The 14,887-nt window shown below is 46.0% G+C and overlaps 1 protein-coding gene across 1 annotated transcript in view; it reads left to right on the plus strand.

Moving 5' to 3' along the window:
- Positions 1 to 14,887, plus strand: part of RABGEF1 (RAB guanine nucleotide exchange factor 1) — a 69,114-nt gene that overhangs the window by 7,173 nt on the left and 47,054 nt on the right. Inside the window, exons 3-5 of the mRNA XM_032216108.1 lie at positions 9,024 to 9,193; positions 9,905 to 10,083; positions 13,426 to 13,798. Coding sequence (XP_032071999.1) covers positions 9,024 to 9,193; positions 9,905 to 10,083; positions 13,426 to 13,798 — 722 coding nt within the window. The remainder of the gene's footprint in view (positions 1 to 9,023; positions 9,194 to 9,904; positions 10,084 to 13,425; positions 13,799 to 14,887) is intronic.

Genomic DNA, 14,887 nt, shown 5'->3' on the forward strand with positions numbered 1-14,887 from the left:
TCATGACTGTCATTACTCCGATCATATCCTCCTTTGCTTGAGCAATTTTAGCATCAAATTGATCATATAAATCCGATATCAGTTGATTAATTTCCTGTCTGAAATTATTAAGCGTTTTGAGAAGAAATTCTTGTGTTAACAAATCTCCAGTGGAGGACGTAGGAGGCAAGGGTAGCGGCTTCATAGCAGTTTTTTGAGATATGTTATTAAGGAAGCGCTTCTGCTTAGATTTGGGAGCCATTCCAGAATAAAAATAAAAGACAAGCAATCAGGCTAGCCAAGAATCAAAGTCTCTGCTCCCCTCAGTTAATCTTTTAACAGTTAATACGGAGAAGCCTTCAGGAGAGTAGGGCTGACTAAGTACGTCACATCAAACACAAAAGCTATAAGATCGCCATCTTGTGACGCAGCTAGAAAAGGGAGCCTTTTGCAAAGTTGAAGCTGGTATTTTAGATAGTAATAAAAGAAATTCCTCAGGAATGGTCCCCGCCCGGATTAATTTTTAAATAGCTTAGCTTTGTCCTGGGGGGGGGGGGCAATCTGCCTAGGGCTGCAAAAAAGGCAGCTGCGGAGAACTGGCTGGAGTAAAAGCTCAGCTAATGTTGAACCTCTTCTCCATTCACAGCAAAAAAAAGGCTATGAATTACAAAGAGATCCTAACGACTGACCTTCTCCCTGCCCCTTTCTGCCAGAAAGGGGAGATATCTATAGATCTTATAAGATATACAGACCAGAACCCTGAGAGGAGCTCCGTTGAGCTCCCGACGGCGGCAGGTCCTCCCCCCGAAGCCAGACCTCACAGTGGCTTTTGATACCATCGACCATGGTATCCTACTGCGACGACTCAGGGGGTTGGGAGTGGGGGGCACCATTTTATGGTGGTTCTCCTACCTGTCGGATCGGTCGCAGTTTGTGTTGACTGGAGGGCAGGGATCGACCCCGAGGCGTGTCACTTGTGGGGTGCCCCATGGGTCGGTTCTCTCACCCCTCCTGTTCAACATATATATGAAACCACTGGGTGAGATCATCCGTGGTTTTGGGGTACGGTATCATCAATATGCTGATGATACCCAACTTTTCATCTCTACCCCAAACCACCCAAACGATGCCCTCGATGTGATGTCCCGATGCCTGGAGGCTGTGTGGATCTGGATGGGGAGGAACAGGCTCAAGCTCAATCCCTCCAAGACTGAGTGGCTGTGGTTTCCGTCATCCCGATTTGTTCATCTTGTTCCATCTTTGATGATAGGGGGAGAAATTTTAGCCCCCTCAGAGAGGGCCCGCAATCTGGGCGTCCTCCTGGATAAGCGGCTTAGTTTAGAAGAACACCTGACAGCCGTGACCAGGGGGGCCTTTTACCAGGTTCGCCTGGTACGTCAGTTGCGCCCCTTCCTGGATCGGGATGCTCTGTGCACAGTCACTCATGCCCTCATCCTTTCTCTCCTGGACTACTGTAACGCTCTCTACATGGGGCTGCCCTTGAAGAGCACCCAGAGGCTGCAACTGGTCCAGAATGTTGCTGCGCGGGTTATCATGGGGGCACCTAGGTACTCCCATGTTACACCCCTTTTAGGCGGTCTGCACTGGTTGCCGGTTGTCTTCTGGGTGCGATTCAAGGTACTAATTATGACCTTTAAAGCGCTCCATGGCTTAGGCCCAGGGTACCTGCGAGACCACCTACTGCCACCGGTAGCCTCCCACTGTCCAATGCGATCCCACAGAGTTGGCCTTCTCAGGGTGCCGTCGGCCAGACAGTGTCGGCTAGCAACCCTCAGGGGAAGAGCCTTCTCTGTGGGAGCACCTTCCCTCTGGAATGAGCTGCCCCCGGAGCTTTGTATAATCCCCGACCTCCGGTCCTTCTGACACACCCTAAAAAGTTGGCTTTTCCAGCAAGCCAGCCTGCCCCGAACAAAACAAAACAAATTATTGATCATTGTTAATTTTAATTTGAATTTTTAAAAAAAATGTTATTGTCAATTCTAATTGGGTTTGTTTGGGATATTTTATTTAATTTTTTTTTAACTTTTGTGTTATGTGTTTCTTTTAATGTTGTACGCCGCCCTGAGTCCTTGGGAGAAGGGCGGCATATAAATCTAATAAACCAAACCTAAACCAAACCTAAACCAAACTTTAGTACACCAGTACTCAGACCTAGTCAGTTTTCCAGAGAAATTTGCAGGATTAGCCAGGATTGGGTATTGTGATGTCCAATTGGCCTCGAGACATAGTTAAAATTGAAGCCACGCCTCTGCTCCTTGCTTTTGGTTCCCAGTTTCAACTCTGTCTGGCTGAAGAAGGATGAGTTGCTTTTGGTTCCTGAAAATCCATAAAACAATCCAGTGCCATCCTGCATCCCCCCCCCAAAAAAAATTGTCTCCTGTGGAGGGAACTTCCAGTGGGATCCGGGAAAAGCCCACACCTTCTGTAAGGCTGCGAAAGACCATGGCTGATGGGAAGCCTTCCAAGGCTTTACAGAGCGATGAAGAAAGGAGGCACAGGGCCCTGGAAAAGCAGGTGTTCAGGGCTGAACAGAGGGGTAGGCCTAGTTCTCCCCTGAGATCCAGATCGCCCATTAGATCTAGGTCTAAGTCACCTCCAAGGGGGGATTCCCCAATATATCTCAGGGAATATGCAGGGGATATTTCCCCTCTCCCTCCCATGGTAGACCAGGGCCCCAATCTAAGGGATCCTTTTCAATGCAGTGGGGCCAGGGGGGATAGTCCCACTAGGCCATCCTTGGCTCCACAGAGTGATGACTGTGTACAGGTGGGGGAGGAGGATTCCTTCATTAGAGACATGGAGCAGCTTCCTGCAAGCATTCAGAGGTTTATTTCCTCTGCAATTTCACATGGAATTTCTACTGGGTTACAGAAAGGAACTGTGAGCCCGGCAATTGGCAAAAGCCACTGGGGAGGGCAGTGATGCCCAGGCCAGGCCAAGACCCTCCCCCTCAGGTGTGCGCCGGCCAGTTTCTCCTTCTCTGGCTACTGAAGGCTCCATGGCTGGGATCAGGTTCAGAGAGAAGTAGATATGTCCGATGATGAGGATCCCTCAAAGCCTGAAGCACCAGCATTTTCAGGCTTGTTTCCCCCGGATTTGTTCAAATCAGTGTTGCGCAAGGCCAGGGCCATAGTGCAATTGGGTGAGACAGAGAGTGCCAAATCAGGTGCCAAGGAAGGTGGCCTGGAAAAGAAGCCAGAGGACTGAGTTTACTCAGAGCCTCCTCCAGCGAAGGAAGATATCCCTGCCCCTAAGTTGTTCTTAGAAGTAGTTAAGAAGCAGTGGGAAAAGCCAGGGACATTTCCTAACCCTAGTAGCAGTGATAGGAGATTTTTTTAACATGGAGCCTAGTTTTTCTGAGGCTTTGCAGGTGCCCACAGTTGACCCTCCAGTGGTGGAATTAGCTTCCACGTCTACGGTGGTGTCTGGCTGACTACCTGAAGACCGATGACAAGAAGGCGGAGCTGACTCTTCGCAAAACATTCCAGTCTTCTGTGTGGGCCATCAAGGCAGCTACCTCATTGTCGTTCTTCAGCTGCGCGGCTATCCTTTGGCTCCAACAGATGCATGAGTGGATTCCTCCAGAGGAGGTGCGTACTCATCAGGATCTCAACAAGCTGCTTGCTGTCTCACAATTCTCTGCTGATGCCACTCTGCATGCCATGAAGTATGCCTCCCGGGCGATGCATCCTCGGTGACCTCCCGGTGTCTCCTGTGGCTGTGAGGGTGGCAAGCTGAGAACAAGGCGAAATGGCATCTGGCCTCATCACCTTATTCCGGGGGATCCTTTTTCGGTGCCCCATTGGACCCGATCCTCGTTGAGGACAAAAATAAGAAGAAGGTCATGCCCACGCCTGCTAAGAAGTCGGAGCAAAAATCTGCACTTTACTTTTGGAAGCAGTCCTATCGTCAGTCAGATCAGGAAGCTCAACAAAGCAGCAGGTATTTTCCAAGATCAAATAGGCAGTCGGATAGGCACTACACTAGGGATAGGCCTAGGTTCCAACCCCAGGGGAAGAGGCCCGGCCCTTTCAACGGGGAGGTGGCCGTCCCTACCACTGGGGCAGATAGGTCAATAGCGACCCCACCCATAGGTGGCAGACTGATCCTGTTTGCTGACGCCTGGGCTGAGATTATTTCTGATGCCTGGGTTCTGAACACCATCAGATTTAGCCTGGAGTTCCTCTCCATTCCCCCGAACCACTTTTGCATGTTTTTGGTCGCCAAGAGTAAGGATAAACGCTCTCTCATGAGGCAGGCGATCCGACACCTCTTAGACATTAGAGCAGTGGAACCGGTTCCACCGGACCAAGAAGGGTCAGGATTCTATTCTAACCTCTTCGTCGTTCCGAAAAGTTCGGGGGGATGGAGAGCGATACTGGATCTAAAATGTCTATATTTTCACTTGCTCTATAGGAGATTCAAAATGGCATCCCTTAAATCCATCTTGGCGGTGATCAGGCCTCCATCGACTTGACGGAGGCTTACCTCCATGTCCCTATCTTCCCTGGTCATCGTAAATATCTCAGGTTCTCCTATTTAGGCAGGCATTATCAGTATAGGGCCCTACCGTTTGGCCTGGCGTCGGTGCCTCAGACTTTCACTAAGGTACTAGCTGCAATGGCGGCTTCCCTCCAAGAGCGCGCCATCAGGATCCAATGTTATCTTGATGACATCTTGGTTCAGGTGTCGTTGTTTGAGCGTGCGAAGGAGGACATTTCGTTAGTGGTGTCCACGCTCCAACAGTTCGGTTTTTCAGCTAACCTAGATAAGAGTTCCCTGGTCCCCACCACCAGGATTCTTCACCTGGGGACTATCAGAGATTCCAGGTTGGGGAAGATGTTCCTCTCCCACGACTGTAAGATTAGTTTGGTAGCTTTAGTTAGACAAGTTAGAAGTCAGCGTTTCGTTCCTGTGGTGGTGCTCTCCAGTTTGCTGGGGAAATCCATTTCTTGCATAGACGTGGTGCCTTCGGCTCGTCTGCACGCGAGACCGCTCCAGTGGCGTCTCCTGCCGCATCAGAGGTCCAACTCCAGCAATTCCGAGGAAAAGGTTCCGGTGACGCTGCAGGTACAGCTGTTGTTGAGGTGGTAGCTCTCCCCGGTGCTGCACAAGGGCTGCGAGTTCAGGGAGCCGGAGTGCCTCATCCTGACCACGGATGCCAGCTTGTATGGGTGGGGAGCTCTTTTGGAGTCCCGGATGGCGCAGGGCCATTGGACCTGGTTGGACCTCCAGCACAATATAAATTGGATGGAGCTGCGGGCGATTCACTTAGCACTGCAGCACTTCAAGGACTATGTTCGGGATCAGGACGTCTTGGTGCTAACTGACAATGTGGGAGCAAAGGCCCACGTCAACCGACAGGGCAGCACACACTCCAGGGCTCTTCAAACCAAGGCAATGGCACTTGGCGCCTGGGCGGAGAGGCATCTTCGATTGCTCAGGGCGGAGCACATCACAGGAGTGAACAACCATCAAGCTGACTGGCTCAGTTGGGCCATGGTCGACCATGCAGAGTGGAGCCTTTCTCCGAAACTGTTCCAGACCATCTGCTCCAGGTTTGGCCATCCAGAGGTGGACCTGTTTGCCACACCACAGAACACTCAGGTGGATCGGTTTTTCTCTCGGTTCCTGACTTGGGGGACGGACAGGGTCAACGCGCTTCGGATTCCGTGGCCGGAGAGTCTGCTCTACGCCTTCCCTCCCCTTCCCCTTCTCCTGGGGTAGTTTGGAAGGTGATCTCAGAGAGGGCGGAGCTCATTTTAGTGGTGCCTTACTGGCTACAACGGGTGTGGTTTACGGACCTAATGTGCCTGTTGGTGTCACACCTGTGGAGGATCCCGGGGAGGGATGTGGACCTCAGGCAGGGGAACCTGGTGCATCCCAAGCCACAGGGGCTGCAGCTAGCTGTGTGGAGATTGAGTGGGAGCGCCTGAGGGCCGCCCAGCTTTTACAGAGGGTAATCTCCACCATTGAGGCTTCATGCAAGGGTTCCACCACCAGGATTTATGATTCCACCTGGCGGGTCTTTGCAGAGTGGTGCCAGGTCTCGGGAGTGAATCCCTGTGAGGCTGTGGTACCGCACATCTTGGAGTTTCTCCAAGATGGGTTGGATAAGGGGCTCTCGCATGGCACCCTTAGGAGGCAGGTGGCGGCTCCTTCCACTTTCCCAGGTTCCGTTAGTTAAAAGGTTCCTGAAGGGTGCAGGGAATCTCTGCCCCGGTAGTCCACAGGTTTCCAACATGGAGCCTCACTACAGTTCTCCAATCGATGACAGGAGCACCATTCGAACCTCTGAGGACGATTGACCTGAAGTTCGGGACCCTTAAGATAGTGTTCCTTGTGGTGGTCACCTCGGCCTGTCGCATCTCCGAACTGGGGGCGTTGTCCTCCAGGTCGGATATTTGCACATTCCAAAATAATTGGATCGTCCTGCGACTGGATCCGACCTTTATTCCCAAGGTTAACTCCCTTTTTCACAGATCACAGGAGGTGGTATTACCGGATTTTTGTCTGGAACCGTCTCTTGAGAGGGAACGCCTTTGGCACAGGCTGGATGTCAGGCGTGCCTTGCGCATTTACCTGAGGCGCACGGAGAGCCTCGGGAAATCTGAGGCACTCTTTGTTTCCTTTTATCCGTCTTCCTTGGGGAAGAGGGTGTCCTCCTCTGCTATAGGGAGGTGGATCAAATTGGCCATTGCATTGGCCTATGAGGTTCAGCACCTTCCGGTGCCCCAGGGCATCACAGCACACTCCACCAGGAGTGCTACCTCGGCAGCCTGGGCCACACAGGTGCCTATTGCGGAGATTTGCAGGGCTGCTACATGGGCGTCCCCGTCTCCCTTTGTCAGGCACTACAGGTTAGATGCTTTTGCATCAGCTGATGCGGTGTTTGATCATAGGGTATTACAACAGGTGGTAGCACATGAGGGGCCCAGGAACAATAGTGTCCCCCCCTGAGGGACGTTAACTTGGATATGTCGCAATCCTGGCTAATCCTGCAAATTCCTCCGGAAAATGACAGTTGGTCTTACCTGAACTGTTGTTTTAGGAGTTTTGCAGGATTAGCCAGGTTCCTGCCCTAGCATTGGTCCAGGAGTTGGGGAATTCAGGGGGTAGGGCGTGTCCCCTTATGACTTGTTTTCAGGTGTTTTGCAGTGGACTTGACTTGTTGAAACTGGGAACCAGAAGCAAGGAGCACAGAGGTGTGGCTTCAGTTTTAACTCTGTTTCGAGGCCAATTGGACATCACAATACCCAGTCCTGGCTAATCCTGCAAACCTCCTAAAACAACAGTTCAGGTAAGACCAACTGTCATTTTCTTGGTAGTTCGAAAGGTGTGACTACCAAATCTGTTTTATTAGTATTCGGAATGGGTAAAAAATTCATAAATTCACAGATAAGTTTGCTATTGCAGATAGACAAATAGACTTGAGAATACTGGTCGTTCTTATTGAAGATCTTTGAATCTTCTGTATGTTCCTTTTCTCTGTCTCATCTGTATACAACCTGATCCTGTATTCTCCCCAGAGATTTACATGAGTTAAGTTTCAATGTTCATGGTGACATAAACGTTGCAGCTATCTGAATTAGATCAATTTAGTCCAGCATTCTCCTTCCTCCCTTTGTCACCAAATACTTCAAGAAACAGGGTTGCTTTATAGAACCCCAGCAATTGCTATTAAGTGGCATACTTAATCTTTACATTAGGAATACATCTGGGATGCTTTGTCTCTGGATGCTCAGTTAGCAGCTGTGCCCAATTACAGTATGTTTTTACCCTGCTTAGGTTCTTCTTGGGAATGTCAGACCTGCCCTTGGTGAAACATATGTTAAAACACATGTTACATGGGTGCTTTTACTACAGAATGCTGTATACAGGACCTATTTTGAGGACTATCTAGAACAGGGGTGTCAAACTGGCAGCCTGCACGCCAGATGCATCATGTGCAGGCCACGCCCACTCCAGCTCCGCAAATGGGGGAAATGTTGCAAAATGTCACATGATGGCAACGTGACATGGCGAGTTTGATACCTATGATCTAGAAACATTTATCAAGATTGTAGCAGTGTGGCTAGCAAAGACATTCACATGATTGATACTGCATTAACTATACCGCAGCTACACTAATTATCAGTTTGGTTTCAGCACAATTCAAATTGTGATGATTTTATTAAATGGTTTGTGCACAAGTTGCCTAAACAACTATTTTTTCTCAAGCCAGCCTGCCTACTTGCTTCTAAGAGTGATAGAAATAGGATTTATTAGGAACTCCCTATCTTTTTTTCCCCACAATGTTTATTCCTGCATTGTGATTAAAATAGGCATTCCACAAATGATCGCAAATGAAATATAGCTGTTGGACTTGTAACTATTGATAAGCCTTTAAAATTGTCTCTAATTCTTTTTGAAATCACCTAAGGCAGCCCTTCTTATTGCAGTCTTACCTCTGTTGTTAATTGTTGTTATATCCACAATTGTTGTCTAAGAGAAAACATTGGAATCAGATATACTTTCCTTGGAAGGTTTTATTCAGGTGCTCCTCGACTTACTAACAATTGAGTGTAATATTTCTGTTGCTAAGCGAGACATTTGTTAAGTTCATTTTGCCTCATCTTCCTTGGGACCACATTTATTAAGTGAATCACTGCGGTTGTTAGGTTACTAACATGGTTTGTAAAATGAATCTGGTTTCCCCATTGACTTTGCTTGTCAGAAGTTTGCAAAAAGTGATCAAACGATCCTGGGAAACTGCAATAGTCATAAATATCAGACAGTTGCCAAGTGTCTGAATTTTGATCATGTGACCTTGGGGATGCAGCAACGATCGTGGGAAAAATAGTCATAAGTCATTTTTTTTCAGCACCCGTTGTAACTTTGAATGGTCATTAAACAAACTGCTTTAAATGGAGAACTACCTGTACTTCATTAGTGATCCAAATTCTGGTGTTACGTGAGAATGAAAACACTTTTTTGTTTTCTCCATGCCATGTCTAACTTTCAATGCCATTTATTATTTCCAGTTCCCTGAAGTAGTTCCACTAAACATTGGAGGCACCCATTTCATGACCAGGCTGTCAACACTGAAACGTCATGAAGACACCATGTTGTCAGCCATGTTCAGTGGCCGGCATTACATCCCAACAGATGCTGAAGGCCGATATTTTATTGACAGAGATGGAACATATTTTGGGTACATAATATTTGACGACGTGCTATTTTTCTCCCCATAAAGTACTTGGACCAGTAGGTTAATTTTGTATCCTGTCCCTATACCTCTTCTTCCTTTGCAGTCATATTTTCTTCAGAGTGAGGCCCACAGAAAATATGTAAAATGCCAAGGATTGGTACTTCCTTAAGTAACATTCAGATTGCAAACAGCTACTCTGTTTTAGAAAACAATGTTTAGGTGCATGGTTAAGTAACATCCATGTTGCAACAGGTACTGTGTTTTAGAAAGTAGTGTTTTAGATACATTTTCACTTAATCCATTTTTTGCTTCTTAATATTGCCAGTTGTCCGTAGTTTCAGTTCAGGTTATTTGTTCAATATATTAGGCTGCAACTTTTCATGCAATTTATTCTCAGGAAACTGTCTTTATAGTTCTTAGTTACCTGAACAATGTATTGCATTTTCTGTCTTTAAATAGTTCATACATACTTGACCTCAAGCTTCATCATAGGTACTTTTTCCTGTGCAGAAGTGAAGAGGAAATGGCCCTTAAAAATGGTGCTTGCAGTCTTATGTTTTTAAGAACTTGAAAATGTGCTATTTGATGAGTTTTTAATTGCTTTTAAAATATTTAAATAATAATAAACAAAATTGCTACATTCAATAACATCTCTCACAAGAGAAGAGGGAGCCACTATTTCAGCAGTTCTGTTTGTTTCCTTTTTATTTTTAGTGATGTACTTAATTTTCTACGATCTGGTGACTTACCTCCGAGAGAACGAGTGAGGTCTGTTTACAAGGAAGCTCAGTATTATTCCATAGGACCATTGCTAGAGAGTCTAGAAGAGCTCCAGCCCCTGAAAGGAGAGAAAGTCCGGCAGGCTTTCCTGGGCTTAATGCCCTATTACAAAGGTAAATTGAGAATGTAGCCATTGTGGTGGTTTATTGCCTTCTGCCAAGTCACCATTTTAGAAGTTCAGAAATGAAAAATTAAAAAATAATAAATGTTGGGCTAGTTTCTTACACCTTACATCTTACACCTTTTATTTTATCTCTTCTTTGGCTCTTGCTCACTTTAGTGAATTTAAGGACTTTTTCTACTTATGTTTAGTCAGGGTACATATCTCAAACATATATCCTTTGCTTTCTCCAGTATCATGATTCTGGATTCATTCTGATCCCAAATCCAAACCTAAAACAGCTTAAAGCTCTTCTGGTTTTAAAATAGTATATTCCTGTTAAAGCAGGCAACAAGCCATAGTACCGTATTTTTTGGACTATAAGATGCACCTAAATTTAAAGGAGGAAAACAAGAAAAAATAGTTTTTGGCCTCCGCACATTGCGTTTTCACCCTCCCCGGCCCCCAGAAGCACTCTGCAGTGCTCCAAACATCCCATTTTCACCTAAAAGGTGCTCATTTTTGGCCTGCAGAGTGCTTCTGGGGCCCGGGGAGAGCGAAAACACGACACACGGAGGGTTTAGGAGGCCAAAAACGCCCATATTTGGTCTATAAGATGCACCTAAATTTTCACTTTTAGGGGGGGGGGGAGGTGTGTCTTATACTCCAAAAAATACAGTACCTTTATTGTCTAAACTGATAGGTTTAAGTAATTGTTCTATCAAATGAGTGTAAGGCATAGAATCAACTAGAAACTATTGGCCTCTTTAGATTGAAGAAGATCTGTGACTTCCTATCCCAAGGCACTGTCCCCCAAGGACCATTCTGAGAATGATCTCAAGTGATGAGGAGAAGAGATGCTGCCTTGGAAATTTCACACAAGAGAGGGAGGAGCTCCCAGTGACTTAATGGGTTAGAGGAAGGAACGTAAGAAGGACCCGGCCTAATTGATCAGACAGGGGAGTTTTGTACCTTTAGACGTGCAAGATTCTATTAATGTAATTAGCTCATCTGTTCATGTTTCCTGTCTGATTTATCTAGGTGGACTGATAGACAGTAACAGTTCAATTCTTTCAAATTAGGCTTTCCCCTTTAGCTTGGTAGGTTCTGGGTCGATCTTTATCCTAACACCTGGATTGGTTGAATGACAGATGGTTGCTGCTCGTAGTGACTGTGCATAAAATACAGATACAAGCTGGCTTTCACACTGCCACTTCATAGCCTATCATGTGAAGTTTAATCAAGTTTTAGATGTTTAGTGCCATAAAAGATTTTTTTTTAAATCAATATTAAAAAAAATCAACCTTCTGAGCAGCTGACAGGTGTTATGGAGGGATGCTGTATGATGCCGTTATAGTTTTCTATTCACCACACTGCGCACTTGTGTGTACCTCCTAATAGTTGAGATTGTACACCTGTACTGCAACGGGCATCCCTTCTGCATCCTTGTTAACTGTTAGCAGAGGCTATTTTTAAACACGGGTTTAATGTTCTTCTTCAAGAAAGCTCAATCCATGTTTAAAAATAGTGTAACAAATAGATAGGGAGGAAGGAGTTGTGTGATACATTGCCAACACTCCTTCCTGCTTTGCTTTGCAGGCTTTCCAAGACTAAAGGACCTTAGTCCAGGATCATAAGGCTAGAAGGAATCTCAGAGGTTGTCTAGTCCAAATCCCTGCTCGAGGAAGGAGTCTTAGACTGTCCCAATCTATTTTTGAAAACCTCCAGTAATGGAGTTACTTTGTGTGTTCTTTGAATTAGATGTTTTAATGGTTTTTTTTTTACTGTTTACTGTTTTGTATTGTATTGCTTTTGGTTTGGTTTGGTTTGGTTTATTAGCATTTGTAGGCCGCCCTTTTCCCTGAGGGGACTCAGGGCGGCTCACAGAAAACCAGGGAGGGGGGAATACAACATTAAGACAACAACATATAATAAAATAGTAAACAACATACATTCATCATTCGGGCGGGGTAGCGATTCTTATCCCCAGGCCTGACGGGCGAGCCAGTTCTTCAAGGCTATGCGGAAGGCTCGGACGGTGGAGAGGGTACGAATCTCCACGGGGAGCTCGTTCCAAAGGGCCGGGGCTACTGCTGAGAAGGCCCTCCTCCTTGTGGTTGCCAGCCGACACTGGCTGGCCGATGGGATACGGAGGAGGCCTAGTCTATGGGATCTTATTGGTCGCAGGGATGTAATTGGCAGAAGGCGGTCTCTCAAGTATCCAGATCCACTGCCATGTAGGGCTTTATGGGTGATTAATAGCACCTTGAAGCGCATCCGGAGATCGACAGGTAGCCAGCGCAGCTCGCGGAGGATGGGTGTTATGCGGGTGAATCGGGGTGCACCCGCGATCACTCGCGCGGCCGCGTTCTGCACTAGCTGAAGTCGCCGGATGCTCCTCAAGGGCAGCCCCCCTTTTTATTTTAAAATGTTTTCAAGATTTTAATTGTAACATATTTTGAATTATGAACCACACACAGTCATTTGCTAAGTTGGATGGTTATAGCAATCAAATAAACAAATGCTATCCTATTCATTAATTACCTATTGTATATACACACTCTCAGACACAAATAAGATAAATCCAAACATTAAATTCCAATTACAGGTGGGGTGGTAGTGGTGTTGAGGAGATGTATTGAGATGTATTGTTACTCATCATCCATCAAAGCTCACCACCTTTCCTATTGCAGCCCTTTTTAAAGAGGTAGTTGACTTTTGGATAGAGGGAAGGGAAACAACTGAGCCACTTGCCTTAATCTGGGCTGTAGACAGTCAATAAGGCTATCACTATTTGGTAGTAGCACACTTGCGGCAGGATAGGGATTTGCATTGGTAGCAAGGCTTATGCCAGGGATGTCAAACTCAAGGCCCGAGGACTGGATCTGGCCCATGGGGCCAGCCTGGAAAATAGCAAAGGACCGGCCTGCGGTGCCTCTGCTAGTGAAAACGGGGCGCACGGGTGCCCCGTTTTGGCCGGCAGGGTGCTACAGGAGGCATCTGTCCCAGCCGGCCCTCAGAGGAGAACTACAATGCTGATCCAGCCCTTGAAGAAATCCAGTTTGACACCCTCGGCTTATGCCAACAGTGGGCTCAAGGATAGGTGGATAGCACTTTAAATGACACAAGGAAGAGATGAGTTACTAAATGCAGCAAGCCCCATTTTAAGTTATATGTATGTTGGTAGACCAGATGCTAAGATGTGCTAAGGATTTAGATGAGTGTTAATTTAAAAACCAAGACAGCGGTTTAACTATAATTATCTTGTTTCTCATCATTATCAGTTGCAAGAGTATTTTGTTTGGAAAGGTGTTCTCACCATATTTCAGTCATTGTTTGTCTTTTTGCTTTTTAGAGCATCTAGAGCGAATCATTGAAATAGCTAAGCTGCGGGCAATGCAAAGGAAAGCTCGATTTGCTAAGCTAAAGATCTGCGTCTTCAAAGAAGAGATGCCCATCACACCCTACGAGTGCCCACTTTTCAACTCCCTCCGTTTTGAGAGGAGTGAAGGGGAGGCCAAGCTTTTTGAGCACCATTGTGAGGTGGATGTGTCCTTTGGGCCATGGGAAGCCGTGGCAGATGTGTACGATCTCCTCCATTGCATTGTGACGGACCTTTCCGACAGGGGCATCACAGTGGACCAGCAATGTATTGGGGTGTGTGACAAACACTTGATTAACCATTACTACTGCAAGCGCCCAATCTATGAATTCAAGATCACATGGTGGTAGGCTCTTAGCACAAGGAGAAGGAAAGAGAGCAGGCTGGTGTGTAACCACCTTTGTGTATTACCAGTCTGGGTTCTGTGAACTGTGGTATTGCTGATATGTGTTGGAATATGTTTACCTTGCAGGAGAATTTGTCCTCCAAAGCTAGCTGTGGAGCTCACTGGAATTTGCCCAATGCTTCTTGCTTCAAAGAAGAAAAATCCTAAAAGGAAGCATGTTTTTGTGGATACTACAGAATAGTCACAGCCGGAGGATCATGTTGCTTACACAGGTGCTTAAAGGGCTCTTACACACAGCTGACCTCCACTGTCCAACTGCCTCACTTGCTTTGCACTGCTTTGCAAACAATGGATGGAATCTTGCTGGGGTGAAATGTTACGAAAGATTCTCTCTGCAGAGACTCAATTGGCTGTTGATGTAGCCACCTGGTGGCAGAAGTATATAGCAGCACTTTATTTTGTACAACTTCCATGTCTGCTGCTCATGATTTCATTGTTACAACCTTTAGAACAAAAGAATGAAGTATCTCTGAGTACGGAGGTGATTTTTTTTTAAAGAAGAAAATGGCTGAAAAATTTCTTAAAGTTTAAAGTGTGTTTAAAGTTATTATTTTAACTATAAATCTGTGCTGGGGTATGTATATATCTGTTAAAAAATAATTTATTTCCATCTTCCTGCTAAGGAATAATAATTTCATTTGTTGGGTGTGTCATGGCTTCTTCAAGCTATCCAAATTGCATTCCTCATAAAAAATGAAACGATTACGAAAATGTGCCTGCTCTTTTACACCAACAGCTTTTACCTGTTGACAATTTTTAAATACATGTTTTCTTGCAGAGATGGGTCTGCAATTTATGTTCTGAAACTGAGCTAATCACAGTAGTTGATGTCCCGAAATAAAGGTTAAGTGAAAGGAGGGATGAAAAATAGTTCAGATCTCCTGGTCCAATAGTACTCTGCTTCTTCAACTGCTGAACTACAGTGTGATTTGGCTGAATTTGGCTGATTGTGTGGATTCTGTTACCATGGTTTGTAAACTACTGTTTTGGATCAGTGTGTTGCACTAATTCAGCCAATCACAGCTTACT

This window comes from Thamnophis elegans, chromosome 4 (assembly GCF_009769535.1).
Source record: "Thamnophis elegans isolate rThaEle1 chromosome 4, rThaEle1.pri, whole genome shotgun sequence".
NCBI classification, from domain to species: domain Eukaryota; kingdom Metazoa; phylum Chordata; class Lepidosauria; order Squamata; family Colubridae; genus Thamnophis; species Thamnophis elegans.